The sequence below is a fragment of the Peromyscus maniculatus genome, chromosome 5 (assembly GCF_049852395.1).
Source record: "Peromyscus maniculatus bairdii isolate BWxNUB_F1_BW_parent chromosome 5, HU_Pman_BW_mat_3.1, whole genome shotgun sequence".
Lineage (NCBI taxonomy): Eukaryota > Metazoa > Chordata > Mammalia > Rodentia > Cricetidae > Peromyscus > Peromyscus maniculatus.
Genome location: NC_134856.1, coordinates 45237174 through 45263938, shown reverse-complemented (window position 1 = coordinate 45263938; position 26765 = coordinate 45237174). Strand labels below are relative to the sequence as shown.

At 45.8% G+C, this 26765-nt stretch overlaps 2 protein-coding genes across 5 annotated transcripts in view; one reads left to right on the top strand and one right to left on the bottom strand.

The window, feature by feature from the left end:
- Positions 1 to 7728: 7728 nt before the first annotated feature.
- On the bottom strand, positions 7729 to 16013 carry Terf2ip (TERF2 interacting protein). The gene is made up of 3 exons (XM_006974072.4): positions 15224 to 16013; positions 11155 to 11279; positions 7729 to 9088 (listed from the first exon to the last, which is right to left on the bottom strand). Exons 1-3 carry the CDS (start codon positions 15882 to 15884, stop codon positions 8693 to 8695), a joined length of 1182 nt encoding a protein of 393 aa, XP_006974134.1. The 5' UTR covers positions 15885 to 16013; the 3' UTR covers positions 7729 to 8692.
- Positions 15985 to 26765, top strand: part of Kars1 (lysyl-tRNA synthetase 1) — a 23109-nt gene continuing 12328 nt past the window's right edge. The window contains exons 1-4 of one of the 4 annotated variants that reach the window (XM_006974073.4): positions 16029 to 16179; positions 19573 to 19752; positions 22297 to 22456; positions 24342 to 24507. In XM_006974073.4, coding sequence (XP_006974135.1) covers positions 19607 to 19752; positions 22297 to 22456; positions 24342 to 24507 — 472 coding nt within the window. In that variant the 5' untranslated portion in view covers positions 16029 to 16179; positions 19573 to 19606. Of the gene's footprint in view, positions 16293 to 19572; positions 19753 to 22296; positions 22457 to 24341; positions 24508 to 26765 lie in introns of all 4 variants that reach the window. The other 3 variants (XM_006974074.4, XM_042277743.2, XM_042277744.2) reach the window with 3 other exon arrangements.

Genomic DNA, 26765 nt, shown 5'->3' with positions numbered 1-26765 from the left:
GTGCTGATGATTGAACCCAGGGTCCCATGCATGCTAGGCAAGCACTGGACTACTGAACAACAGCCTCAGTCATATGGCCTAATTCTGTGCGTGAGCACACACACACACACACACACACACACACACACACACACACACACCACCCCTCGCCCAGCCCCCAAGACAGGGTTTCTCTGTGTAATAGCCCTCCCTGCCTGTCCTAGAATGCAGCAGAGATCTTCCTACCTCTAGTGCAAGAATTAAAGATGTGTGCCACTACATTTGGCAGATATGGCCTAATTCTTGATGAAAAACCCAATTAAAAGATAAGTGACTGAGTGTGGCGACACATGCCTTTAATCCCAGCACTAAGGAGGCAGAGGTAGGCGGATCTCTGAGTTCAAGACCAGCCTGGTCTACAAATTGAGTTACAAAGAGAAACCCTATGTTAAGAGGAAAAAAAAAAAAAAAGACGTGGTTTCTTCATTATTTTTCTATTCCTATGACAAAATACCATGACAGCTTATAAAGAAAGCATTTAATTTGATTTACAGTTTCAGAGGGTTAGAGTCCATGATGGTGGAATGAAGGAATAGCTGAGAACTCAAATCGTAAACACAACCACAAGACAGACATGAGACTGTTACAAATCCTTTGAAACCACAAAGCCTACTGACACACCTCCAAGACCACACCTCCAAATCCTTCCTAAACAGTTCCACCAGCTGGGGACCAAGTACTCAAATACATGAGATTATGGAGACCATTCTCATTCAAACCACCACATGTGAAGAGAGCAGCTTTGTCTGAGCCAGATTGTTGAGGAACCGAGCAATTTGCACATTTTCACCTGGCCCATCCTGCTAGCTACCCAGCTTCTCCTTCACCTGCAGTGACATCAGAGATCTGACTCCATAGCTCTAACAGAGCTCTGTTTTGACAGGTCAATGTCAAGGGCTAACAAGTGAGTAAGCCTTCCAATATCCAAATCTACTTGAACCCTTAAGTGACTGTCCTTCCCTGTACATCTGGAATCAGTTCTCTCACCATATGGGTCTGAGGGATCAAAGTCAGGTCATCAGGCTTGGCAGCAAGCAGAATTATTACAGAGTAAAATGGGGATGCCCTCCAGGGATGAGAGTGGACCTTAGCAAAGGGGTTACCACGGAGGACATTTTCACAGTGTGGGAGTGTATGGTGTCCCTTTTTCCCACCAGTCCACGAGGACAAAGGGGCAGCAGTGGCCACAGAGGCTTTGCACAGCCTGTGAACACAGTGGAAAAAGCCTTCCAGGATGCAGCTTCAGTGAGGCAGCTCAGCTTTATTCCAGAGTGAGGGGAGACATAGAGGCCGGGACAGAGGCTGGGTGGGGCATCACCTGGTTGCATTAAACAGCACGCTCCTATCACAAGGCTCCTAGCACAAGTCTAATTACCATACGGGGCAGCAGGGGGAAAGCTAAGGGAACTGAATCCAGGATCTAGAGATAAGTCAGGCATCCTGACCTGGAGACAGTCTCCAGATAAGGTCAGACAGAGAGCAGGAAGCCCCTGATGGGGGACAGGGGAAGGGGGAGAGAGATCCTCCCTGTCGCCAAGCTCAAGAGACCTGCCAGACCATGGTAGACTGCAGCCTCTGACTGACAGAATCTCCCAAAAGGGGTGGCCAATGACCAAAGATACTATAATGCCAATCTACCTTTTCAGACAGGTTTTCTTTTTCATGAGTATTGGTGTTTGCCTATATGTTTGTCTGTGGTATGTCTGTGTACCATGTGTGTGCCTAGTGCTTACGGAGGTCAGAAGACAGCACTGGACCCCCTGGAGCTGGAGTGACAGACAGATGGTTGTGAACAGATGTGAGTGTTGGGATTGAACCTGTGTCCTCTGGGAAAGTAGCCAGTGCTCTCAACTGCTGAGCCATCTCTCCAGCCCTCGGACAGGTTTTAAACTACTAAAGTCCCTAAAACAGCTTTCCTAGGGTTGCTTTACTGCCCATGCGATTAAGAGGCCTGTATATATTAACACTTTTTCCCCTTTTATTGAAAAATCGGGATTTTTCCCCCTCACATAATATATCCTGATCACCGTTTCCTCTCCATTCCTCCTCGTTCCTACCTCACTCCCCTCCCATCCAGATCCACTCCCCTTCAGTCTCTCATTAGAAAACAAACGGGTGGGGCTAGAGAGATGGCTCAGTGGTTAAGAGCACTGGCTGCTCTTCCAGAGGTCCTGAGTTCAATTCCCAGCACCCACATGGTGGCTTACAACCATCTGTAATGAGATCTGGCTCCCTCTTCTGTATTCATAATAAATAAATAAATAAATATTAAAAAAAAAATAAACAGGTGCTGGGTGGTGGTGGCACACGCCTTTAATCCCAGCACTCGGGAGGCAGAGGCAGGCAGATCTTTGTGAGTTCGAGGCCAGCCTGGGCTACCAAGTGAGTTCCAGGAAAGGCGCAAAGCTACACAGAGAAACCCTGTCTCGAAAAACCAAAAAAATAAAATAAAATAAAATAAAAAAACAAACAGGTTTAGAGTGGGCAGTGGTAGTGCACACAGTTAATCCCAGCAGAGGCAGATGGATTTTTGTGACTTCACAGGCTAGCCTAGTCTACAGGGCAAGTTCCAGGACAGCCAGAGTTACACAGAGAAACCCTACTCTGAAAAACAAGTGAACAAAACAAGCTTCCAAGGATTAATAAAATGTAATAAAATTAAACAAAAACTACCACATCGGAATAGGACAAAACAGAAGGAAGAGAACCCAAGAGATAGCATGAGAAAGAGACCCACTCATTCGCTCACACAAGAATCCCATAAAAACACTAAACTGGAAGCCATAACACACACCGAGGACCTGGTGCAGACCACATGCTTATGCAGCCTCAGTCTCTGTGAGTTCATTGTGCATCAGTCATGCGGATTTAGAGGGCCTTGTTTCCTAGGCATCCTCCATCCCCTCTGGCTCTTATACTCTTTCTGCCTCCTCTTCTGCAGGGTTGCCTGAGCCCTGGGGCTGGCCAGCCGGGTGGGTGGGGGTTGTGGGAACCATCCCATTTAGGACTGAGTTTCCCAAGGTCTTGTACTCTGCATAATGTCTGCCTGTGGGTCTCTGTATTTGTTCCCATCTGCTGCAGGAGGAAGATTTTCTGATGATGGCTGAGCAAGGGACTGATCGGCTTCCCTGGCCCCAGTGTTTGTGTATTATCTGTATTAACTCTTAAGAGAATGAACAGTGGTATGCTTTTGTCCCTTGCAATCAAGCCTCCTGCTAGATAATACTCTTAGGGTCTTCCTGGCAGTTCAGAAAATTGTATTTCCGCCATCTGAGGCCAAAAAATACAATTCAGATCCCATTATTTTGACCAACAATCAAAGTCCTATTTCATTCTTACTTTTCCAAGGTGCTGATCACGATGTAAGAGCCCATCCTCTTTAAACTTCAAGCCTAATAATTTACTTTAAAATATTGGTGGTGGTGAGGGCTGAGTATGGTAGCACACGCCTTTAATCCCAGCACTTGGGAGGCAGAGGCAGGTGGATCTCTGTGAGTTCCAGGCCAGCTAAGGCTATACAGGGAGATCAAAAAACAACCAAAATGTAGGGTGTGTATGTGTCACAGCACACATGTAGTGATCAGAAGACACCTTTAGGGATCTGGTTCTCTCCTTCCACCATATGAGTTCCAGGATCAAACACAGGTCAGCAGGCTTGCCAGCCAGCACTTCTATCCACTGAGCCATCTCATGGGCCCCAAGCCTGCTGATTTCTAACTGGCTATCTAACAGTAAGTAAGTAGCATGGCAGCCTGACTTCCTGGCAGAATGGGAGAAGCCGACAGCCAGGGATTCTTCTGAGGTAGAGTACTTGAAGTGTCCAGGAATAGGAATAAAAAAATATAAAATTACAAGCCTAAAGAAATGGGAACAGACCGGGATTCTTCTGAGGTAGAGTACTTGAAGTGTCCAGGAATAGGAATAAAAAAATATAAAATTACAAGCCTAAAGAAATGGGAACAGACCGTTGTCAGCTTTGGATTAACTTTTTTTTTTAATTTTTTTTTTTTTTTTTTTTTTGGTTTTTCGAGACAGGGTTTCTCTGTGTAGCTTTGCGCCTTTCCTGAAGCTCACTTGGTAGCCCAGGCTGGCCTCGAACTCACAGAGATCCGCCTGCCTCTGCCTCCTGAGTGCTGGGTTTTTTTTTAATTTTACGTGCGTTGGTGTTTTGCCATGGGTGTCCGTCCCCTGGAACTGAAATAACAGTTGTGAGCTTGAGCTTCCATGTGGGTGTTTGGAATTGAACCCAGGTCCCTCTGGAAGAGCAGTCAGTGTTTTTAACCACTGAGCCATCTCTCCAGCCCTGGATTAACTTTTAACAATGGTTTTCTTTGCTTACAACCAGTAGCTCTGGCTACAACCAAAGGTTAGCTTTTTAGAATGGCTCTCTGAAGCTAGGGGTTAGTTTTTTATAACTGCACAAGCAGTTCCCAGGCTCTGGGACACAACCTCTGAGGAGCAGGTATTTAGTGAAGAGCTGTCCAAAGCAGGAAATGAGTACAACGTGGATAGCACTTTGGTTTAGTTAGATTTCAGTCAGGCATGCTCTTTACTAAGTCCTTGTTTTATGTATGCAAATAGTGGGGAGTGCGGTGGTGTAATTCAGATTAATCAGATTCACCTGCATAGCCATCCCCACTCACCAGAAGACCCAGGCTTCCTAAAACCTCTGTTGCTGTGATAAACACCAAAAGCAGCTTGGGAAAGAACAGGTTTATTGCAGCTTACAGTTTGTAGTCCATCATCCATGGAGGTCAGGGCAGGAGCTTGGAAGCAGGAATTCATGCAGAGACTATAAAGGAGCGATGCTTACTGACTTGCTCAGCCTGCTTTTCTTATACCATCCTAGACCTGCCCATTAGTGGTACCACCCACAGTGGGCTGGCCCTCCTACATCAATCATTAATCGAGGACATATCCTACAGACTTGCCTACAGGTTAATCTGTTGGAGGCATTTTCTCAATTAAGAGTACCTTAATTGCCGGTGCGGTGGTGGCACATGCCTTTAATCCTAGCACTCGGGAGGCAGAGTCAGGCTAGCCTGGGCTACCAAGTGAGTTCCAGGAAAGGTGCAAAGCTACACAGAGAAACCCTGTCTTGAAAAACAAAACTAACAAAAAAAATATAAAAAATAAAAAATAAGAGTCCCTCTTCACAGATATGTCTAGGCTTGTGTCAAGTTGACAAAAGACATCCAGCACACCAGAAGGCCCAACAATCCTTTCTGACTGCTTCCTCGGAACTCTGGTGCCTGGGAAGCACAGATCTGAACAGTCAAGAATGAGGTCCATAATTTGGCAGGCTAGTTTCAGTCCTGGTCATGTGGGTTGAAAGTGACACTAATGGCAATCAAGGGGAATTAAACATCAGATTAAATCCCAAGTTAGTCTCGGAGAAATGCTATGGCTTCAATTATGCCCCTACTCCCAGTTCATATGCTGAAAACCCTCAGGACCTCCAGATGTCCTTGCACTGTATTAAAAGTGGTAACTGATGTAGAATGAAGCCATGGAGGTAGGCCCCATTCTAATCTAACAGATGTCCTTAAGAGAAGAGACCAGAGCATACAAGCTAAGGGACAAAGCTAGAGGGCATCTGACAGTTCAGAGAAGAAACCGGAGTTTTTCACAACTTGATCCTGAACTTCTAGCCTCCAGAAATGAGAAAACAAATTTCTATTGTATCAAAAGACAGACAAGAGGCTTAGGAGAAAGGGTAGGCTGGTGGGGGGGGGGCAGCGGCGGCGCGCGGGGGGGGCTTGTTACTGGTAGAGGAAGGGCACAAGCAGAAATCCAGCACTCTGCCTGTATTAGTCAGGGTTCTCCAGAGGAACAGAACCAAGAGGATGAATGTGTACTACACAAGGTAATTGATTAGACTGACTTACACAATAAGGGCCGGATCATCTAATGCCCAGAACCCTGGGGCTGCTCAGTCCATAAGCCTGGATGTCTCAGCTGTCCCAGTCTGAAGCTGAAGTCCTGGAGGATTCCTTCAGCCCACCTTGGAAGGCTAAAGAAGCTGGGTTCTGGTGTCAGCAGCACCAGCAGTGGGAGAGAGGATATACTCACCAGCAGTGGGAGAGAGGATGCACTCACCAGCAGTGGGGGAGAGGATGTACTCACCAGCAGTGGGAGAGAGGATGCACTCACCAGCAGTGGGGGAGAGGATGCACTCACCAGCAGTGGGAGAGAGGACGCACTCACCAGCAGTGGGGGAGATGACACACTCACCAGCAGTGGGAGAGAGGATGTACTCACCAGCAGTGGGAGAGAGGATGTACTCACCAGCAGTGGGAGAGAGGATACACTCACCAGCAGTGGGAGAGGATGTACTCACCAGCAGTGGGGGAGAGGATGCACTCACCAGCAGTGGGGGAGATGTACTCACTAGCAGTGGGAGAGAGGATGTACTCACCAGCAGTGGGGGAGAGGATGTACTCACCAGCAGTGGGAGAGAGGATGCACTCACCAGCAGTGGGGAGAGGATGTACTCACCAGCAAGAAACCAAGGCAGGAAAAGCAGCCGCACAGCTTGTCCTCCTCTTTGTGTCCAGGGCCACTATGGGGGATGATGATGCCCACTCTGAGGGCCTTTTCCCTTTGGTTAACCCTTCCGGGAAATGACCTCACTAACCGACCCAGAGGCATGTCTCTTAGTTGATTCCAGATGCAACTAAGTTGACAATCCCGATAGACTGTCATAACATATAATATATAGTAAGCTGTAAACTGCTTTGTGTTTGGAATATCTTTTGAGACTCAGGGTATAACAAATCAGGTCGCTGTGTAATATTTGACAAAACTGGAATTCTAGCTCTGTAAAACCAGTAGATGGCAACTTTACTAAGGTATTGACATCCTAAATGGCATATCTAAAGCAGTAATTTTAACCATTTAGAGTTCTAACAAGAGAGTATACATTTTAAACAAATCCTACCATATAGCCCCTCTCAATTCCCATCTAAACGTCACTACTGTAGTGAGAATTATATTACTGGAAGCATGTCATATGCCAAAAACATACTCAGAAGGGGGTTAAGGTTAAACACTTCACTTACACAGATTCCACCAGGAGTAAGCTATACAGAAAGTATTTGAGATATAAGCTCTTTAAAAAACAAAAAAAAAAACCAAAAAAAACAAACAAAAAAAACACTTTTTTTCAGTGCAGCTGATTCCAAAATACATTTAGGCGGTAAATGGAGCAAGACCAAGCTGAGTACACTTCATCCTCTGATTGCCAGCCACCAAAACGTGTGACTGCTCCCAAGAACATTAACTGTACAGCACTTCAAGTAGGAAGGGCCAAGCAGATACGGACTCCCGTTGGTGGAGGCGCTGGAAGTGTGAGTGTCCAGAGTGCGACACAGGGCTCTCACCCCTGCTACCCAACCTCTGGTTCTCTTCCCTTGGACTCAGTATTTCAATCAATTCTGCCACTCGTCATATAGTTCTGATGCACATCTTCCCTTTGCTCCATCCAGGAAGATCATCTTTTCATGATTTATTAACTCTAGAATGACAATTTACCTAAACCATTTCCTGTATAAAATCAAAAGAACACCACCGAGGTGTTGGTGGCACACACCTTTAATATTAATCCCAGCACTCGAGATGAAGGCCAGCCTGGCCTACAGAGTGAGATCCAGAACTGCCAGGACTACACAGAGAAACCAAAAACAAAACTCAAACACAAAATTATATTTATTTTGAATGATATAAGCAACACAACAAAGTGGACCAATCCGCTAAATTTTAACTCTAGCACAATTTTTCAACAGAAAACTTATGTTTGGTAAGATTAAAAAACACATCACAATTAACAGTATCCAACCAGCAGCCCCCATGTGGCTGGGGAGAGCTACAAAAGGGAGCCGCAGAATCATAGACTTAGAGCACAGAGGTTTTTTGAGGGTGTGTGTGTGTGTGTGTGTGTGTGTGTGTGTGTGTGTGTGTGTAACTTGATTTTTTTTTTCTTCTTGACTGTGAAGTTCATATATGACATCTGTTATAATGTCAAGACTGGACGCTCCCCCACAACTCTAGGGTTTTACTGTACACAAAACTGAGTTGTTAAGTAAGCAAATGCATACTAGAGACTTGAATGAGAACTCAAAGAATAACAGCCAGGGTAGGAGCAGAGTTTTCAAATACTGTTAGCAAGCTGAAGGTGGGATTTTTCAACACAGTAGAAATCAGAGCTCCTGGGAGATGGGATGGTTTGGAACAGTCCATGGTATAAGCTTTGCAATTAAATCTTATTTCTAGACTCATGGTTTGGGACTCTTCATCTAAAACAACTTCTGCCGAAAGAGGAGGTTTTTACTCATCAAGAGTGGAAGGACCTATGCCTTTTCATTTCCAACTGTGATTTTGTCACTAGGCTCCTGTCACCAATACGACAGGGGTTGCTTTCCAGCAAAGAATCACTACTGTACACTCCAGCCTCTCGGATTTAGATTTCCCTATCATAAACACAGAGATGCTTGCCAGGGACCACTCTACATCCCAGTTCCTTTTGTTTCATCCTGCTACATAACGCTGCTTGGCTACAAAACCTGGGGCTCACAGAACAGCAGTGCTGGTCGGTTTCAGCGGTCACAAGATGTTTGTATCATCACCTGCCACACCTTTCTCGTCATCTTGTCCACTATTTCTTTCGGAATTCAATCCTCCGAGCAACATTCTGAGCTCCGAATTTTTTGACCAATGCATTTCTAGTGTCTTCATCATCCTTTTGCAAATCTAAGTCATCTTGCCAGGACCAGATTGGATAACCATCAGATCTCCGGCCAGACTCTAAAAAGGAGGAAGTGGCCTCCACCTCACCACTGTTTTTCAGGAAGGCCTGTGTAACTGTTGATAGATCCAGGTTAAACTTTTCCATCAGCTGCCGGATGATTTTGATGGCAGTTCCCACTTCTTGTGTAGAAACTTTTGGTTCCTCTTCCTCCTCATCTGGCTGTGTTTCGGAATCTTCCTCAGGTGTGGGAGGATCATCATCACACATCGTTATATGTATTTCAAAGTCAGGGCTCTCACCCACCTATAAAGAATGAGGAGGGAGACCAGTTCGTATTTACTTAGCCTTGAACTCTTGCAGTATGTATCTTTCCCAACTACCATTCCCTGGCTCTTCACACATCACCTGGGCCTCCTCCCTTCAGTTCCTCTCATCTATCTTTATCCGTGCTGACAGTGCACATACATATATGTGGATAATAAATGGAAGGGAATATTTGTACCTATCTATACATATATATATTATCTGATTAAAATCCCAGCATTCCTGGCAGAAGGGTCACCCATAAATTCAGGGCAGTTTTGGCTATACGGTGATAATGTTTCATGTAGTCTAGCTGACCTTGAATTTACTGTGACCTTTAACTTTTTTTTCCCCTCCCTCCACTTTCTGAATTAATTTTTAATTTTTTAGATTCTTTTATGTGTATGGGTATTTTGCCTGCATGTATGTATGTGCACCGTGTGCATGCCTGGTGCCCACAGAAGTCAGAAGAGGGCAATAGATACCTGGGACTGGAGTCAAAGATGGTTATGAGCTGCTGTGTGGGTGCTGGGAATCTAACCCGAGTCCTCCGCAAGAGCAGCAAGGGCTGTTAACCTCTCAGCCACCTCCCCACCTCCGCCTGTTTCTGATTCCCCTCCTCGGACCCCCACGTGCTGTAATTATAGGCATGTCCCACCGCATTCACTGAGACAGTGTGTCTTTTTTTTTTTTTTAATTTGAGACAAGGTAGCCCTGGGTTCCATCAGAGATAATATAGCCAAGGGTGAATCATAACCACTTTCTTTTGTTTTGTTTTGTTTCCAAGATAGGGTCTCACTACATGGTTCTAGCTGTCCTGGTCTCACTATGTAGACCAGGCTAGCCTGGAACTCACAGAGATCCATGGGCCACTACGCCTAGTTCCATAACCACTTTCTTTTGTGTTAATAAAAGCCAGATTAATTCAGGACCAGCAAAATAGCTGGGCAGGTTAAAGCTCCTGCTGCCAAACCTGACACCTGAGTTCAGTCTTCAGGACCTACACGGCGGAAGAAGACGGGCTTACTATCCAATAAATAAGATTGTAATAAGGGGCTGGAAAGATGGCTCAGTGGTTGAGAGCACTGGCTCCTCTTCCAGAGTACCTGAGTTCGATTCCCAGCACCCACATGGCAGCTCACAGCTCCAAAGGATCCAATACCCTCATACAGGCAAACTAATGTACACGAAATAAAAATAAATAAATCATAAAAAAAGATTGTAGTAAAATTTTTAGATGTTTCTAAAAAGTTAATTCACAAGATATTTATTCTTACTGAAGACACACAAATATAATTTGGATAAAAAAAAATTAGTTGCCATCATTTTACAGCACCTGTTTTTCTCAAAAGCTATTACTGTGGGATTCTAATATCATAGACAGATTGAATATAAAAGAAAAAATTCCAAAGAGCCAGGCAGTGCTGGCACATGCCTTTAAACCCAGCACTCAGGAGGCAGAGGCAGGCGGATCTGAGTTTCAGGACAGCCAGGGCTACATCGAGAAACCCTGTCTTGAAAAATAAAACAAAACAAAATCTCCAAAGCTCTAAGCACACAGAAACCTAAATGCTTAAACAAAATTACTAGAAATGTTTTGAGAGTTAGATTTATGCTCCCGAGAGGCGTAAGAACATTCTGAAACAACCAAATAAACTTCGAGAAGCACACACTCAGATCAAGTGGTTAAAGCAGAATCCTTTACACTGCTTAAAATACAGCCATTCCTTCGCACATGCCTTTAATCCCAGCACTCAGGAGGCAGACAAGCAGACCTCTGTCAGTTCAAGGTCAGCCTGAGCTACATAGCAGACAGATTCTAAGCCATCCACGACTACACAGTGAGACCCTCTCTCAAAGTAAAACAAAAGAAAAATAAAATAAAATATATCCTGCCAGATATGGAAAGCTCTGTGAAGCCTAAAGCCAGATCACATCTATTTTCTCTCCTCTTCGATCCTGAACTTCTCTATGTTCTCAGCCTTGGGTGAATGAAAATTGTAGTTTAATAAGCAAACAGGAATGGAGAGGCAAGGGGGAGAAAGGAGTAAGCTGAGCTAACATACCACAGCGTCTTCAAACTCCCGAGTGGCCTCCTCGAAGAGCTTCTTGACTGACTCGTCACTCTCCTTGGTCTCTCCCTTCACACACTCTTCTTCAGGCAAGTCTGGTGTTCTCTTGTTCTGAGGTTCTGTTAAAGAAAATGACAGCAGATCAGCATGGCTCATCTGCACAGACCATATGTATCGGTTCCGTGTGCCCAGACTTTTTTCTTTTAGAAAATACCTCTTTTATTATTCAGTATGAAGAGCATAAGATATACCTACCCAATAATTCTCACACTTGTTTCCAGAAATAACCTACAGTCCCAACACTCAGGAGCCTGATGCAGGAAGATTTAGGCTACCCTAGGACTATAGAGTGAGTTCCAGGTCGAATGAAATAATGAATGAGGACATGATGATTCTAGGTATGGTGGAGAAGGTTTATGGTAGGTATGAGGGAGATCATAGCCAGAGGCATCTGGAAGGGTCCAGACAGAACCAGGCCATGAGAGGAGGAGAGAGAGAGGCAGGGAAGAGAAGAGGGAGGGAGCAAAGAGTACCTAGGAACCCAGAGGCCAAGAGGCTGGCATAGCCAAAATGGCTAGGTTATGTAGGAATCGGAGAATCTCCTGGGCTGGAGAGGTTGAGGATAGGAGGCAGGGGGCGGGGTATGTCAGCCAGGATGACTCTGTAACTGGTAATGAGAGACGCTGGGAGAAGCTGGAGGCCAGCATCTGCTTTGATATCTTAAATAGGCACCTAAGTTAGCCATTTGTCCTAGGTAGGGCTAAATTGCATGATTCTACCAAAAAATAAATAAAATTCTGACAGATGTTACAACATATATTGTGCTAAATGATGTCAGCCAGATACAAAAGGACAGATGTATGACTCCGTTTACATGAGGTACTTAGAGAATGAATTCATAGGGAATGTACAATGGCAGAGCTGAGGTGAATGAAAATCCAGTGTTTAATGAAGAGAGTTTTAGTTTTGGAAAATGGCTAAGTTCTGAAGAGGGATAGTGGTGATAGTTGTACATCTGAATGTACTTATGCCACAAAACTGAATACGTAAAACAGCTAAAATGATAAATTTTACATTCTTTACAATAAAAATTCTAAAACGTATATAATTACACAGCAAAAATTCAATTTTACTGTAAATTTTATATATAGCAACTAAAGCATCTTTTAGAGATATGTGCTTAAATGACACAATAGAAAACAAAATAGTGTATTTCTGTGAACATAACACTAAAGATAAATATGGAAGTCAAAAATGGCTGACGTTTGGGGCTAGCGAGATGGCTCAGTGGCTAAGAACACTTATTCCTCTTGCACAAGACCCAGGTTTGGTTCCTAGGACCCATGATGGGAGCCTTGACACACATGCTGCCATATTTGGGTTTCTCTCTTTTTTTTAGATCTAGGCCTTGCTTAAGTCTCCATAGCACCAGAACCTTGTCTCACAGATACCAGAACCTCTTCTCAGATATCAGGTGAATGAGCTGCAGTTAAGCAATTAGGCAGTTAGGCATGTGTAGATAGATAACCCTCAGAACAACATACCCTGCTGGCCAAACAGCCCATAATTAAGTCCCTTCCTGCTTGCAACCCCCATAATTAAGTCCCTTCCTGCTCGCAACCCCCTTTGCCTACCTATATATGCCTTGAGAGAAAAATAAAATTTTGAAGCTTGATCAGATGTCCTGTCTTGCTCTCATTCTTTGTGTCTCTTGTCCCTCTCATTCGCCGACCCTCCCTTTAGGTCCCTGTTGAAGACCCCGCTGGCCGGGACAGACCCACACACCAGGTCATGTCTGTCCGTAATTCCAGTTCTAGGGATCTGATGCCCTCTTCTGATCTGCACAGGCACAAGGCACATGGTGCACAGATATACATACAAGTGAAACTCATAAAATGAATATGAAAAGGGTTTTTTTCCTAATGTCTGACATTTGTTTCACAATCCAGTAAATTGGGAAAAAGGGTATAAATGACAACAGTGGCCATGAACTATAAACATGCAATACAGTGAAACTGTATGATGAGTACATGTGGTGTAGCTCATCATACTACTCTACATTTATAAATGTTTGTACTTTTCTATACTAAAGTGGGTTGGGAGCATACCAACAGAGCATGTCTTCAACATGCACAAGGTCCTGGTCAAACACAAGAAGAAAAAAAAGGAAACCCACCATGTTGCATTCACATAATGGAATAAAATGCAAATGATGGGGAAAAATAAGGCAAAGCTCTATACAGACACAAAGAGTTCAATTAATTAAAAAACAAATTTGGTGCAGCGGTGCATGCCTTTAATCCCAGCACTAAAGGAGGTACTGTGGAACAATCTTTTTGTATACCGAATATTTGTTGCTCTCACTGATTTTAATAAAGGGCTAAATGGCCAATAGCTAGGCAGGTAGAGGTTGGGTTGGACTTTTGGACAGAGAGTGTGGGGAAGAAGGAAGGTGGAGTCGCCAGTGAGAGGCAGAAGAAGCAAGAGATGAACATGCTGTGCTGAAAAAAGGTACCACCACGTGGTAGAGTATAGATAAGAAATATGGATTAAGTTGTAAGAGCTAGTTAGTAACAAGCCTAAGCTATCGGCAGAGCATTTATAATTAATAAGTCTCTGTGTGGTTATTTGGGATCCAGCTGGCGGGAGAGAAAAGTCTGCCTACAGGAAGGCATCTAGATATCTGAGTCTGAGGATATTGGTCAATAAAGCAAGTTCTAGACCAGCCAGGGCTACATAGTGACAATCTGTCTTGAGACAGACAGACAGAAAGAGAGAAGCAAGCGGTAAAACAAACTGTTATTTAGTTGCTAGTATTACTATGAGCAAAGGGGGCAAGAATGGACAAGACAGGACAATAGCAGTTATTCCCAGGACAGAAGCCAGGAGAAGGGTATTTAGCAGGAGACGAACTTCACTATGCACTAAATTTAGAATAAAGTCCTTAAAGCACAACTGCCATTTAAGAAAACATTTTTTTTTAGCCAGGAAGTGGTGGCGCATGCCTTTAACTCCAGCACTCAGGAGGCAGAGGCAGGTGGATCTCTGTGAGTTTGAAGTCAGCCTGGTCTACAGAGCAAGTTCCAGGACAGCCAGGGCTACACAAAGAAACCCTGTCTCAAACAAACAAAACAAATAAATAAATAAATAATAAATAAATAAATTCATCTCACCTAAGACCACAAAGTAACCGTTCTTCCTATATGAAAGTACATTTAATCCTATCAAAGCATGGAAAGAAACTGATCTGCCATGCCTTTCACCTGGCGTATATTGAATAGACCAGAATATGGGCAACATCTTAAAAAGGAAAAAAAAAATTCCAGGCAAGCTGGGCCATGGTGGCACACGCCTTTATTCCCAGTACTCAGAAGGCAGAGGCAGGCAGATCTCTGGGAGCTGGAGGCTAGCCTGGTCTACAGAGTGAGTTAAGGACAGCCAGGGCTACACAGAAAAATTGTCTCGGAAAAAAGCGGGGCATGGTGGAACACGCTTTAATCCCAGCCCTCGGGAGGAGAGAGAGGCAGGCGGATTTCTGTGAGTTCCAGGACAGTAAGACCCTTTCAAAAAAAAAAAAAAAAAAAGTAAGAAAGAGAAGGAAAGAAAGATCTTTGAGAAGAGAAACGGGATACCCTGTAACTTCCTGGAGGAAATTTGGGTAGCTGGTGGGCAGGAAGGGTAGAAGATTTTCATATACAATGAATTCCTTCTGAACACAGAACCGTTATTAAAAACTAGTTACTGTCCTGTAGTTCCAGCCACTCCAGAGGCTAAAGCAGGAAGGTCAGCCTCAGAGATCGGGGACAGCCTGAGCAACGGAGCGAGACCTCAAGTTCCCCGCCCTCCCAAACCCAAACCAATCAGTCAACGACAGCCAGTCATTGCGAAGGAAACGTTAGTGAGAAGGTAAATTAAAACCAGAGAGCAGGGGATAGGAGAAAATAATGTGCTTTCACCCGGACCTCAACCAAGGAGGGAGGGGCTGAGCTATGACCGTGGCGCCAAAACGGACGCTGCTGGACAGGCAACCCGGCCCCCAGGTCCCTGGAGGTGCAAGCCTCACCCCCGCTATCCGCGGCCTCGGGGTCCTGCTCCGCCTTGCGCTTGAGCTTCTGGGAGGACGGGCTGACGGGGGCGTCCCCTAGCAGGTACTTGTGCTCCTGGCCCCGCAGGTGCTTGAGGTAGCGGTCCTTGAGCGACTGCCAGGAGTGCTGCGTGAGCGAGCTCTTCTCCATCGCCTTCCACAAGGCGTTGCCCGTGACCGAGTTGGGCGAGCGGGCGTTTTCCTTCACGTAGGTCAGGATGGCCACGTCGTCCGCGTCTGTGTAGGCGATGCGCCCGGTCAGAGGCGGAGGCTCCAGCTCCGTGGAGCCCTCGGTGGAAGCCCCGGGCTTTGTGTCCGCCGCCTGCTCGGTCAGTCCCAGCCGGTATCCCTCCAGGTCCAATCTTTCGTTGCGCTCCACGCAATCTAGGATGTACTGCGTGGAGATGAAGTCGCCCGACGCCTCGGCCAGCGCCTCCCCGGGCTGGGCCAGCAGCACGGCCCCGGGCTCCTGCACCCGGCACACGGTGCCGCCTCCGTGCAGGATGAGCGTCGACAGCCGCCGCTTGGCCGGGCTGGGCCGCACGTAAAACGACATAGCGCTGCCATCTCCTCTCACGAACAGAGTGGAGGAGTGAGTGGGTCCATTGGGGTCTTTACCCAGCTCCAGTGCCTCCGCCATACCTGTCACTCCGCTGCCGAAGAGCCGGCGGCCCCAGGCTAGCGCTCCGAGAACAAGGAGATTGACACTCCGGCGGCGGAGCCCAGCACCGCACCGCGCCTGCGCCGCGAGAGCCCAGCGCCCACCCTTTTCCCCGGAAGAGGCGGGGCTTCGGGTCCTGACCTGGAAGTTCTAGCTCTACGCCGGTCATTTCTTCCCCACCCCCCACCCCCGCTTAGGTCTAGGCGGTGGGGAAGATGGCCACGCTGCAGGAGAGTGAAATAAAAGTGGATGGCGAGCCGAAACTAAGCAAGAAGTAAGTGTCGCTGAAGGTCGTTAAGTGTCGCTGTCGCAGTGGCCCGATGGGAAGGACCCGGAGTCTTCCCCACGAGGCGACTGTGCCAGGGGCCTCTCTGCCCGCTCCGGTAGGTGAGCACATGTTGGGACGGAGCTGTAGCCCGCTGGAAACTACAGCCCCCCGGGATGATCTGGGGTCAGCGATCCTGGCTGGTGGTGGGTTCGCTGCTCCTGACTGTGGGGACGAGCATGCGGAGGGAGGTGACAGGAGTGCAAAGTGAAACTAACTTTTCCTCTACCTCTTAAGAAATGCGTTTTTTGCCGGGCGGTGGTGGCGCACGCCTTTAGTCCCAGCACTTGGGAGGCAGAGCCAGGCGGATCTCTGTGAGTTCGAGGCCAGCCTGGGCTACCAAGTGAGCTCCAGGAAAGGCGCAAAGCTACACAGAGAAACCCTGTCTCGAAAAACCAAAAAAAAAAAAAAAAAAAAAAAAAGAAATGCGTTTTTTTTTTAATTGAGCCACTCCCCCAATGGACAGATGGGAAAATGGCTAAATATCTATCTACTCTTCAAAGAAGAACCTGTTGTGTCGGGTGTTCGGCTCACGCGGGTCCGTGGAAGAAACAGGGCGGCGGCAGGGGGGAGTCAGCTTCTGGTGAACTGACTGTACCTTCTCAAAAGGCTTTTTTTATTGTTATACGATTATCTGAAGCCGCCCAAAGAGATAAATGCCAAAGCAATTCCCGGTCACAGGACATCTCAGTTTTCTGTGTCCTCCCACAACCAAGTTTTGCGTAGGCTTTGCACCGTGTAGGACTCAGATAGGATTTCCATACTTCAAACAGAAGGTAGCAGTCACAAAACCCAGGTGCTCGCGCTCTGGAACCAGGCCAGCTGTAATGCTCTGCGGGAACTCCCGTTACAAGAACCTTACAATTTTTTCTTGGCCTATCCAAGATCATTTTGCACCTTACATGTAAAAAGAGGTCCATTCTGAGACTGTGGTGCACCTACTCATATGTGTCACTCAAAGGACCTGAGACAAATGAGTAAATATTCAGTTGGATACACCAGGCTCCCCTTTCCACTGCTGGGTGTATCTTTGTAAACCACCCCAGATCTGAGTGTAGATGAACGTGGACAGGTAGATTAACCTCCCTTCAACTGGCTGTTACTACACTTTCTAAATACTACACTTTCTCTAGTCCAGGCTTCCTCATTTGAACCACAGAACATGAGCAATGACTTCACTGTCTTCTGAATGCCTAGAAGAACTACATAGTTAGTGTCCTCCAGAACTGTGGGAGATAGTTTAAGCTATTACATACCATGGCTTCTTTAGTTAGTGCACTAGCAATCAATCCTCTTGTTGAGCCCTGAGGGAAATACTAGAGACTTTCTAGGTAAGAGCTGATTTTTCCTTTTATGTCTAGGCTTCTGCTTTGAGTATTTTAGAATGATTTTAAAGGAAATGTTTAAATGTATGGGTTGCTAGCTCCCTAATAGGTTGTGGAGAGTTATTTGATGGATTCCTTAGAGGAAGTTGGGTGGAGTTTATTAAATCACAATTAAAATTTTGAGCAATCAATAAAAGTTTTCAGGTAAATTAAGAACCTACCACCACCACCCCCCCCAGACAGGGTTTCTCTGTGTAGTTTTGGAGCCTGTCCTGGAACTCGATCTCAGGCTGGCCTCGAACTCACAGAGATCTGCCTGCCTCTGCCTCCCGAGTGCTGGGATGAAAGGCGTTCGCCACCACCGCCCTGCTTTTTTTTTTTTTTTTTTTTTTTTTTAAATACACCTACCACTTTTTTGAGCAACATTTACCTGTTAAACACCATGCTGGCACTGTACAACCTGGCTAATCTCAGGAGTAATCTTGCAAGAGAAATATTAATGTCCACTTTTCAAATTCACAAACTATAGCCCTGGGTGATTTTTTTTATGTAAAGATTTATGTTCCTAGGGGTTGGGAGGGTGGCTTGGTAAAATGCTTGCTTCTATGCGCACGGCTCCAATAGTGAAAGTATGTGTTCCTGATGTGTCTTGTAGCACTGTTCTGAAGCACTGGAACAGGAACCTAAAGTGACGTCTGTGTCAAGTCTGTGATCCTCAAGTTTCTAAAATAAATCATTTGCTTTTTTGTTTGTTTGGGGGAGATTGTTTTGTTTTTGTTTTTTTGGGGGGGCGGTTACGAGACAGGATTTCTCTGTGTAGCTTTGGAGCCTGTCCTGGATTGCACTTTGTAGATCAGGCTGGACTCAAACTCACAGAAGTTCGCCTACCTCTGCCTCCCAAGTACTGGGGTTAAAGGCGTGCACCACCACTGCCTATTTTTTGTTTTTTGAGATAGGATTTTTCTTTGTAGCCTTAGCTGTCCTAGAACTCGCTCCATAGACCAGGCTGGCCTCAAACTCAGAGATCCACCTGCCTCTGCCACTACCACTTGGCAAAATAAACCAGTTTTGATGTATGTTCCTAGAATTATCGAGGGCCAATTTTTTTTTTTTTTTTTTTTTTTGTGATTAACATTCCCTTTTGCTGGGCAGTGATGGCATACACCTTTAATCCCAGCACTTGGGAGGCAGAGGCAGGCGGATCTCTGTGAGTTCGAGGCCAGTCAGGTCTACAGAGCGAGACCCAGGACAGCCAGGGTTACACAGAAAAACCCTGTCTCGAAACCCCTTCCCCCAAGAAAAAGATTCCCTTCTTTTCCTTAGTTGTTCCTGGAATTTCTTGGTCTGAAATCTTTACTGAAGACCATTTTATGCCTGATATCGTCCTCAAAGTTAAAAACTGATGGGCTGTCTGCTCAAGCCACTCATGTTCTAATGAAAATTTCCTCTTCAAATGATTTAAACACAGTAGAGTGTGGTCCTGGTAGATCTCATGCCATCTAGTGTTAAAGATACATAAACATGGTGTTGTCTAAGGATCTGTCTTTTCTCTTTGGCTCAGTGATCGTTTCGTGTAGCTAGTGTTTGTATGGTTTCTTTATTTTCTGGGGTGGGATTTCACTGTAATCACCAGGCTATTCTCAAACTCTTAGACTCAAATGATCCTTCTCAACCTGCCAAGTAGCTGGGAGTGTCTAAAATTTGCACTTGGTGTTTTCATCATTATCCAGTAGCCAGACTTCAGAACCCCACATTTTGCCTTCTATACTTTAGGATGTTGTGAGCATTTTTGCACATATAAAGCTGTTGACTGGCTTGCATTTGAGTTCTTAATCCCAGATGGAAGCTTTTTGTTTTCCATAGTCAGGACTGAGAACATTGCAGATGTTAGTCAGGAGGGACTGAGTTCAGAGGGACAGTGAATGTCAGCACAAGCCATGGCTCCCCCTCAGGAGTGCAGGTTGAGTGGGTGTATACTCTTTGTCCCCTCTGACTACACATCTCTGTTTCCTGCTAGGTGGTGGTAATCATTAGTTCCAGGGTGCTCTGCCATGTTGATGCAAGCTGCTGTCAGGCTTGTTAGGGGGTCCCTGTGCCAAACCTCGCGGGCAGAATGGGGTCAGAGGGAACTTCGACTGGGTCAACTTGCTCCCTTCACAACGCTCCACAAGGACAAGCCACTTTCTGATAGAAGAAGGTTGGTGCCCTTAACCTTTATTGCTCTGGGAGCAGAGTCTTTCCTTCCTTCTGTGTCTGTTAGCTGGCTAAGTCTCTGGACAGATTGTTATTGCCCAAGCCAAGAATCCCTTCTTACTTCGTAAGTTCAGAGCCCATCTCCTGCAGTCCCTTCTCCTCTCTTTTCTTTTTCACTCCTTTGACTGTTTTTTGTTTATTGAGACAGGCTGACTCACTGTGTGATGAAGGCTGGCCTTATACTACAGGTCTTTCTGCTTTCACTTCCCATTCCAGGATTCCAGGCATGTGCTACATCACTGCCTGAAGTAAGGAGTTCTAGTGCTAGCTAGTCCCTTTCTTTCTGGGTCTATTTATCAACTCTCTTTAGTTTTGGTGCTACTGTAGGGTCTTTTTGGACTGTCCTCAGAATCTACAAGAGTAAAACCTGGGTGAAGTAGAAAACACATTTGTTTTAACATTGGGGGCGGGAGGGCTGGGGGCAGATAGTAGCCTTACTCAATGAATTACAGAATGATAGGCCTAGCAGATGGTTAGAAAGATGAACTTAGCCTTGCTCAATGAATTACAGAATGATAGACCTAGCAGACGGTTAGAAAGATGAACAACTTACATGACACATTGTGTCTAGAAAGAGTTGTCTTATTTTGAAGCCATCACAATTATTTTGCACATGAGACAGAGATTTCTCTGTGTAGTCCTGGCTGTTCTGGACCAGGCTGACCTCAAACTCAGATCCACCACCTCACTTCCCAAGTGCTGGCATCAAAGTCGCTGCCACCACCGCCGCCTGGCAGCTCCAAGTCACCCCCCCCCCAGTAGATTCATATTGAAAATGAAGGCTATAGCAAAGAACAACACTGCATGGCTATAACCCCAGGAACTCAGGAGGCCAAGGGAGGAGGGTTGCAAGTTCAAGTCCTGATTGAACAATTTAGCAATCCCATTTCAAAATTTAAAAAGGAGCTTGAGGGTATGCAGTGTTAGACCTTTCACCTAGCACACTTGGAGCCCTGGGCTCAGCCTCCAATACTACCAAACAAAGAAAAGAAAGTGAAGGGTGTGTTTTAAAGCCAGACACTGGGTGGCACTTTAATACCAGCACTGGGGAGGCAGAGGCAGGGGCAGGCAGATCTGTGAGTTCGAGGACAGCTATGGTTACACAGAGAAACCGTGTCTCAAAAAACAAAACAAAAAAAAAATCCAGAAAATATGCAAACATAATTTAGAATCTTTTGCCATGATTCACTATTAAAGAGTTATCAGCTGGAAAGACTGATCTGTGAATTCTCTTTGAATAATGAAGATATTCTTGTCTATCCAAATAAATTTAGTTTTCCTGGATTTAAATAGCAAATTCAGATCATAAGGGTCACAGAGTTTCCCCATTGTTTTGGTTTTTGAGTTTGTTTGACATAACATGTATGAAGTTTGGATAGTGAGAGACTTGATCAGAAATATATCCAGATTTGTCCAGTTTCTGCCCTGGAGTCAGAATAGTAAGAGATAAGTAGTGAAAGAACCCCAAATTCACTTTTGAGTGCTAACTAAACTCTGGGACCAGTCATTTCCTTTTAACATCTCAGTCCTCACAGCTGATGAGGGCGTCTTATTTCCTTCTTCTACACCATGAGGAGTCGTTTGCTCAAGACCACTCAAGTGGTTAGTGTTTTAGAATTTAGCTCGAGGCAGCGTGACTACAAACTGGCGTGATATTCACTGTGTTGTGCTGCTTTGTGTAGTATTCCATCCTGGTGTTAAAGTCAGAGCAGTTTTGTTGTTTTGTTTGGTTTTGAGCCGGGTCTCAGGCTGGCCTCCAATTCACTATGTAGCTGCAGATGACCTTAAACTTGTGATCTCTGCCTCCACCTCCCAAGTACTGGGGTTACAGATGTGCAGCATCACATCTGCAGTGCTAAGGATCAAACCCAGGGCTTCATGCATGCTGGGCAAGCAACCGAGCCACAGCCCCTGCCTCCAGACCAGTCTTTGACAGCTGTTCTCAGTGAGATTGTCACTGGGGAGTCTCTTAACGCTCTGAAGACCAGCTCTCTCCACAGCCTAACTCACTTCTCTGGGAGAGCCATGGGCTGACAGAGTTAGAGGTATTTATTGCCTTATCACAGCCTTGACTGGTACTTTAGGGACTTGTCTTCTGCCAGGGGTACCAGACTACCAAGATGAAGTTTCTGGTGTCAGGGAGCTTAAAAGTTTATCCTGCAGACTTCCTGGGAAGTCTCTGTTCCAGGACTAAAAATAAACTGGTACGTGTGGGCCTCTTGGCCCTTGTGCGTCTTGGGTCTGGTTGGTTTCTGATGCCAAGCAGATACTAGAAATGATCTGTTGCTTCTTTTTTCAAAGCTTAGGTTTTCTTTTTGTTCACATTTGGAGTTTAGTGACTAACAGGTCAGAGTTGGGGAGTGAAATTATTTAGGGGTGTGGGACACTTTCCACAGGCTGCTCGTACTTTTGAAAAGTGAAATGGAGCTTCTTGTGGTCGAGGGTTCTTGAGGCAGCTTTCACACTGGGTGCTGTCATCTTCCCACAGTGAACTGAAGAGACGCCTGAAAGCCGAGAAGAAAGTGGCCGAGAAAGAGGCCAAGCAGAAGGAGCTCAGTGAGAAACAGCTAAGCCAGGCTGCTGCTGCTGTCACCAACCACACTGTTGACAATGGTGTGGGCGCTGAGGAGGAGACTCTGGACCCAAACGTGAGTTCCCCTGGGCCACTGCGTGAGTGGACACAGGAAAGCTTCGGAGAGGCTATGGCAGACAGCATGAGAGGCCAGTGACTAACAAGAACTTGAACCAGCAAGGATCACTGCCAGTGGATTGGAGAGGGCAGCGTGTGCCCTTTTATTTGGTTAAAGATATAGGCCCTGTTTGTTTGTTTGTTTGTTTGTTTATTTATTTATTTTTCAGAGGGTTTCTCTGTGTAGCCCTGGTTGTCCTGGAACTCGTTTTGTAGACTAGGCTGGCCTCGAACTCACAGAGATCTGCCTGCCTCTGCCTCCCAAGTGCTGGGATTAAAGATGTGCTCCACCACCGCCCAGCTCTGAATTTTTTTATTTTTTTGTGGAATGCTGTTTATTGAAGGAGGGAGGAGGTTTTAAATACAGGCTTACAGCACAGTGGGAGAACCCCAGAGGGCAGAAGTTCGCTACTGATGTTTTACAATCTTGCATCTAAGCTGTTAACGCCCATTATGCAGGATACACAGACAAGGAACTTCCTGTAAGCATTCAGGAGGGTGGAACCCAGCAGATAATTAGCACAGGGAAGATATCAAGGTCAAGGTCAGCAAGCAAGGCCAGCTCTGAATTTTTAATATCAATTCCAGTAGACAATTTGGAGAGGCCAATACTCCTTGGAAATAGCTGAGCCTGTAGCAACATCAGAGGAGGTATCTTCCCTCAAGATATACTAGAGCGTCTTTGGTTTTTCGAGACAGGGTTTCTCTGTGTAGCTTTGCGCCTTTCCTGGGACTCACTTGGTAGCCCAGGCTGGCCTCGAACTCACAGAGATCCGCCTGGCTCTGCCTCCCAAGTGCTGGGATTAAAGGCGTGCGCCACCATCGCCCGGCTAGAGCGTCTTTTAGTCAGCAGAATACATCCACATGCCAAATCTACTTTTCTACTCTCGCACTTCATCCTCCCTTCCTGGTTTTGTACATAAACACAGCCATGCCCATTTGTAACACTCTAAGGCTAAATTTCTACTATTAGATTTTTAGAATTCCTGTGGTAGAAGATTCCATATTTGCACCCTATGGGTTCCATGAACCTGCCCAAGGGAAGGAAGAGTCTAATGTGAAGCCAGAAGTGTAGTTAGGAAAGTGACTCCACCATGCAAATACAGTCCATGAAAGAGACCACCTATAAAAATTAACTTACTTTAGATGCACTCCACTTTTTTTTCGTTCTGTTGAACCTTGTATTTTGAATTCATTCTGTGGCTCTACATATTTTATTTTTCATTCGAATCTTGTTCCATAGTCAGTCCTATTTCAAGAATGCAGAGGACTTGATTAGTGTCATGACTGTGCCCCCTGCAGGCTCCTGTGCTCTTAGTCCCCAGATGGTGCTGCTTCTTTGGAAGGTTGTGGAAGCTTTAGGAGGTGGAGCCTATTGGAGGAGGTAGTCGCTGATGGTGGGTCTTAATGGAGTGTGGTTCAGCCCCATTCATCCTGACCTGTTTGTCTGTCTTACCTGACCTACAGAGAAGAAGATGTGTTGGGGCGGTGGTGGCGCACACCTTTAATCCCAGCACTTGGGAAGCAGAGGCAGGTGGATCTTTGTGAGTTTGAGGCCAACCTGGTCTACAGAGTGAGATCCAGGACAGGCACCAAAGCTACATAGAGAAACCCTGTCTCAAAAAACCAGAGATGAAGTTGTTCCCTAAGTCTGTGATGGCCTGGACTAGCTGTTCCAGCTGCCATTCCTTCTCTGCCTAACCAAACCCTCTTAAACTAGATAACCTTCCGCCCTCCTTCAAGTGGTTCCGGAAGGTGGTACTCTGTCACAGGGACAAGGAGAGTCACGAATGCAATACTCTGCAAGATGTTCCGCTTCTGAGGACTGGCTCTTTTTTTCACAGCAATACTACAAGATCCGTAGTCAAGCAGTCCAGCAGCTGAAGGTCAGTGGGGAGGACCCGTACCCACACAAGTACCATGTGGACATCTCACTCACTCAGTTCATCCAGGAGTATAGTCACCTGCAGCCCGGGGACCACCTGACTGACATCACCTTAAAAGTGGCAGGTAGGAGGAGCCGCCGGCAGCCCACTTGCCTTCCTCACCTCTGCCAACACAGAGGAGGGCCTGGGGTGCTCTTCTGCCCTCTGCCCCTTTTGATGTTTAGAGTCGGCATTCTGCTGTATCCGTAGGCTGCCCTCACACTTGAGATCCCCTGCTGCCCTGTCCGCAGCTGGTGTTGAAGCTGCTTTACTGGAGATGGTACCTTTCTATCTACTCAGAAAACAGAGCAGCCCTGAGGCCTGGGTTGAGTTCTAGATAAGGCGATCTTCTGTAGAAGGGATGTTCTCTGGGCCCTCCTGGCTGGATGCTGCTCCTAGTTTATAATCCTAGAAGAATTTTTTTGCATCCCTGTGGGAGCCCGTTCTCGGGTTCCTCGTGGCTTTTCCCAGCAGGTCTGCATAGAGGATGATCAGGACCACGGGCCTGAGTGCAGGTGTCTGAGATGGTCTGCACTTGGCTGTGCTGGGGGAGGAGGTCTTTTGCTCCACCCCTTGGCTAAAAACCCTGGGCCAGAGACAGTCGGGGCCCGTTGGCATAGGTTCCAGGCCCTCTCGAGGCTATCCTTTATTTTCTATCTGTTTATCTCTGCAAGATTCTCCGCTATAAATCCTTCTATCTAATATTTCCTGCTGATTGCACTCAAGAAAACTCTGGGAAGCTGTGGGGTTGGTGGGTAAACGCCCCACACATCCCCCAAAACATGGCCCAGTCACCTAATTTAACTTTTTGTCTCTACTCTCAGGCATGTATTTCTAGAACATTACTTATGGATTTGAGATTTTTAATGTCCTTCCCCCAAAATAGTAAAACTACTGGTTGGAGAAAATGTAGGGCATTCACAGAAAATAAAGAGAAAAAAAATCACCCATAATCTTACTACATAGGTAGAACCTTTGCCATACCTAAATGTCAAAAGCCCATTCATTTTCCTAAAGTGTGTGTGTGTGTGTGTGTGTGTGTGTGTGTGTGTGTGTCCATCTATGTACTCAATTCCTGTGTGCACGTGCATGTAGAGGTCAGAGGTCACCTTCAGTGTCAATCCTCAGGCTCAGGTGCTGTCCACATTTTTGTTGAGATAAGGCCCCTCCCTCGCAGGCCTGAAGCTTTTGGAGTAGGCTAAGCTAATTGGCTGGCTGTCCAGCAAGCCCCAGGGACACTCCTGAGTCTGCCTCCTCAGCACTGGGGTTACAAGTGAGTGCCACACCTAGTATTTTTTAAATTGCATTTTAAGATTTATTGTTTATTTATGTGTACCTCAAATATGTGTGCAGGTGCCCACAGAGCCTAAAAGAGAGTGTCAGGTCCCCTGCAGCTGGGATACAGGCAGTTGTGAGCCTCCCAATATGGGTGCTGAGAACCGAACGCGGGTCCTCTGGAAGAGCAGTGAGTCTTCTTAACTACTGAGCCATCTCTGTAGTGTGCCCTTCCCTCCGCTACTGTGATTTCTAAGTATTGAGTTCAGTTCCCCATGCATGTGAGGCAAGCACTTTGTCATCTATGCTTTCTGTCTCTTCGGCCTCTGATACTATGTTTTGGTTTTTGAAACGGGGTCTCCTGAAGCTCAGGCTAGCATTAAATTCCTGCCAAGTGCTGAGACTACAGGTATCTCCACCATACCCACCAACACTTTTTGATGTTAGTGGTTCTGGTTTAGTGTTTGTATGAATGTGCTTTTAGATAGAGGATTTTCACATTGTTTTGTTGTTAGATTTATTTTATACTTAGCAATGTAGCAATGTTTTGCCTGCATGTATGTGTGTGCACTGTGTGCATGCTGGTACCTGCAGAAGTCAGGAGAGGGAAGTTCTTCAGTTACAGATGGTTGTAAACCACCATGTGGGTGCTGGGAACCAAACCCAGGTCCTCTGGACAAGCACAGGTGCTCTTAATTGCTCATCCATTCTCCAGCATTCTCCATGTAGTCACCCCCTTTTTATTTCAGGTATTTTTCTTGGATGTAATTTTTGTGGGGTTTTTTGTTTTGTTTTGTTGCTTCTTGCTTTGGATTTTGTTTGAGACTCTATTTGAAGATAGTGAACTATCAGTTCTTTAAAGTAATTGTGACTATTAAATTTTTTTAAGCGTTTTAAAAAGTATACATTTATTTCATTTCATGTGTGTGAGAATGCAGCTGTGCTCATAGAGTCAGTGAATACCTTTTCTGGAGTCTGTTCTTTCCTTCCCTGTTTGAGACAGGGCCTCTTTTTTTTAGTTTCTTTCACTATCTCTCTTTTTTTTTAATTTTATTTATTTTATTTTAC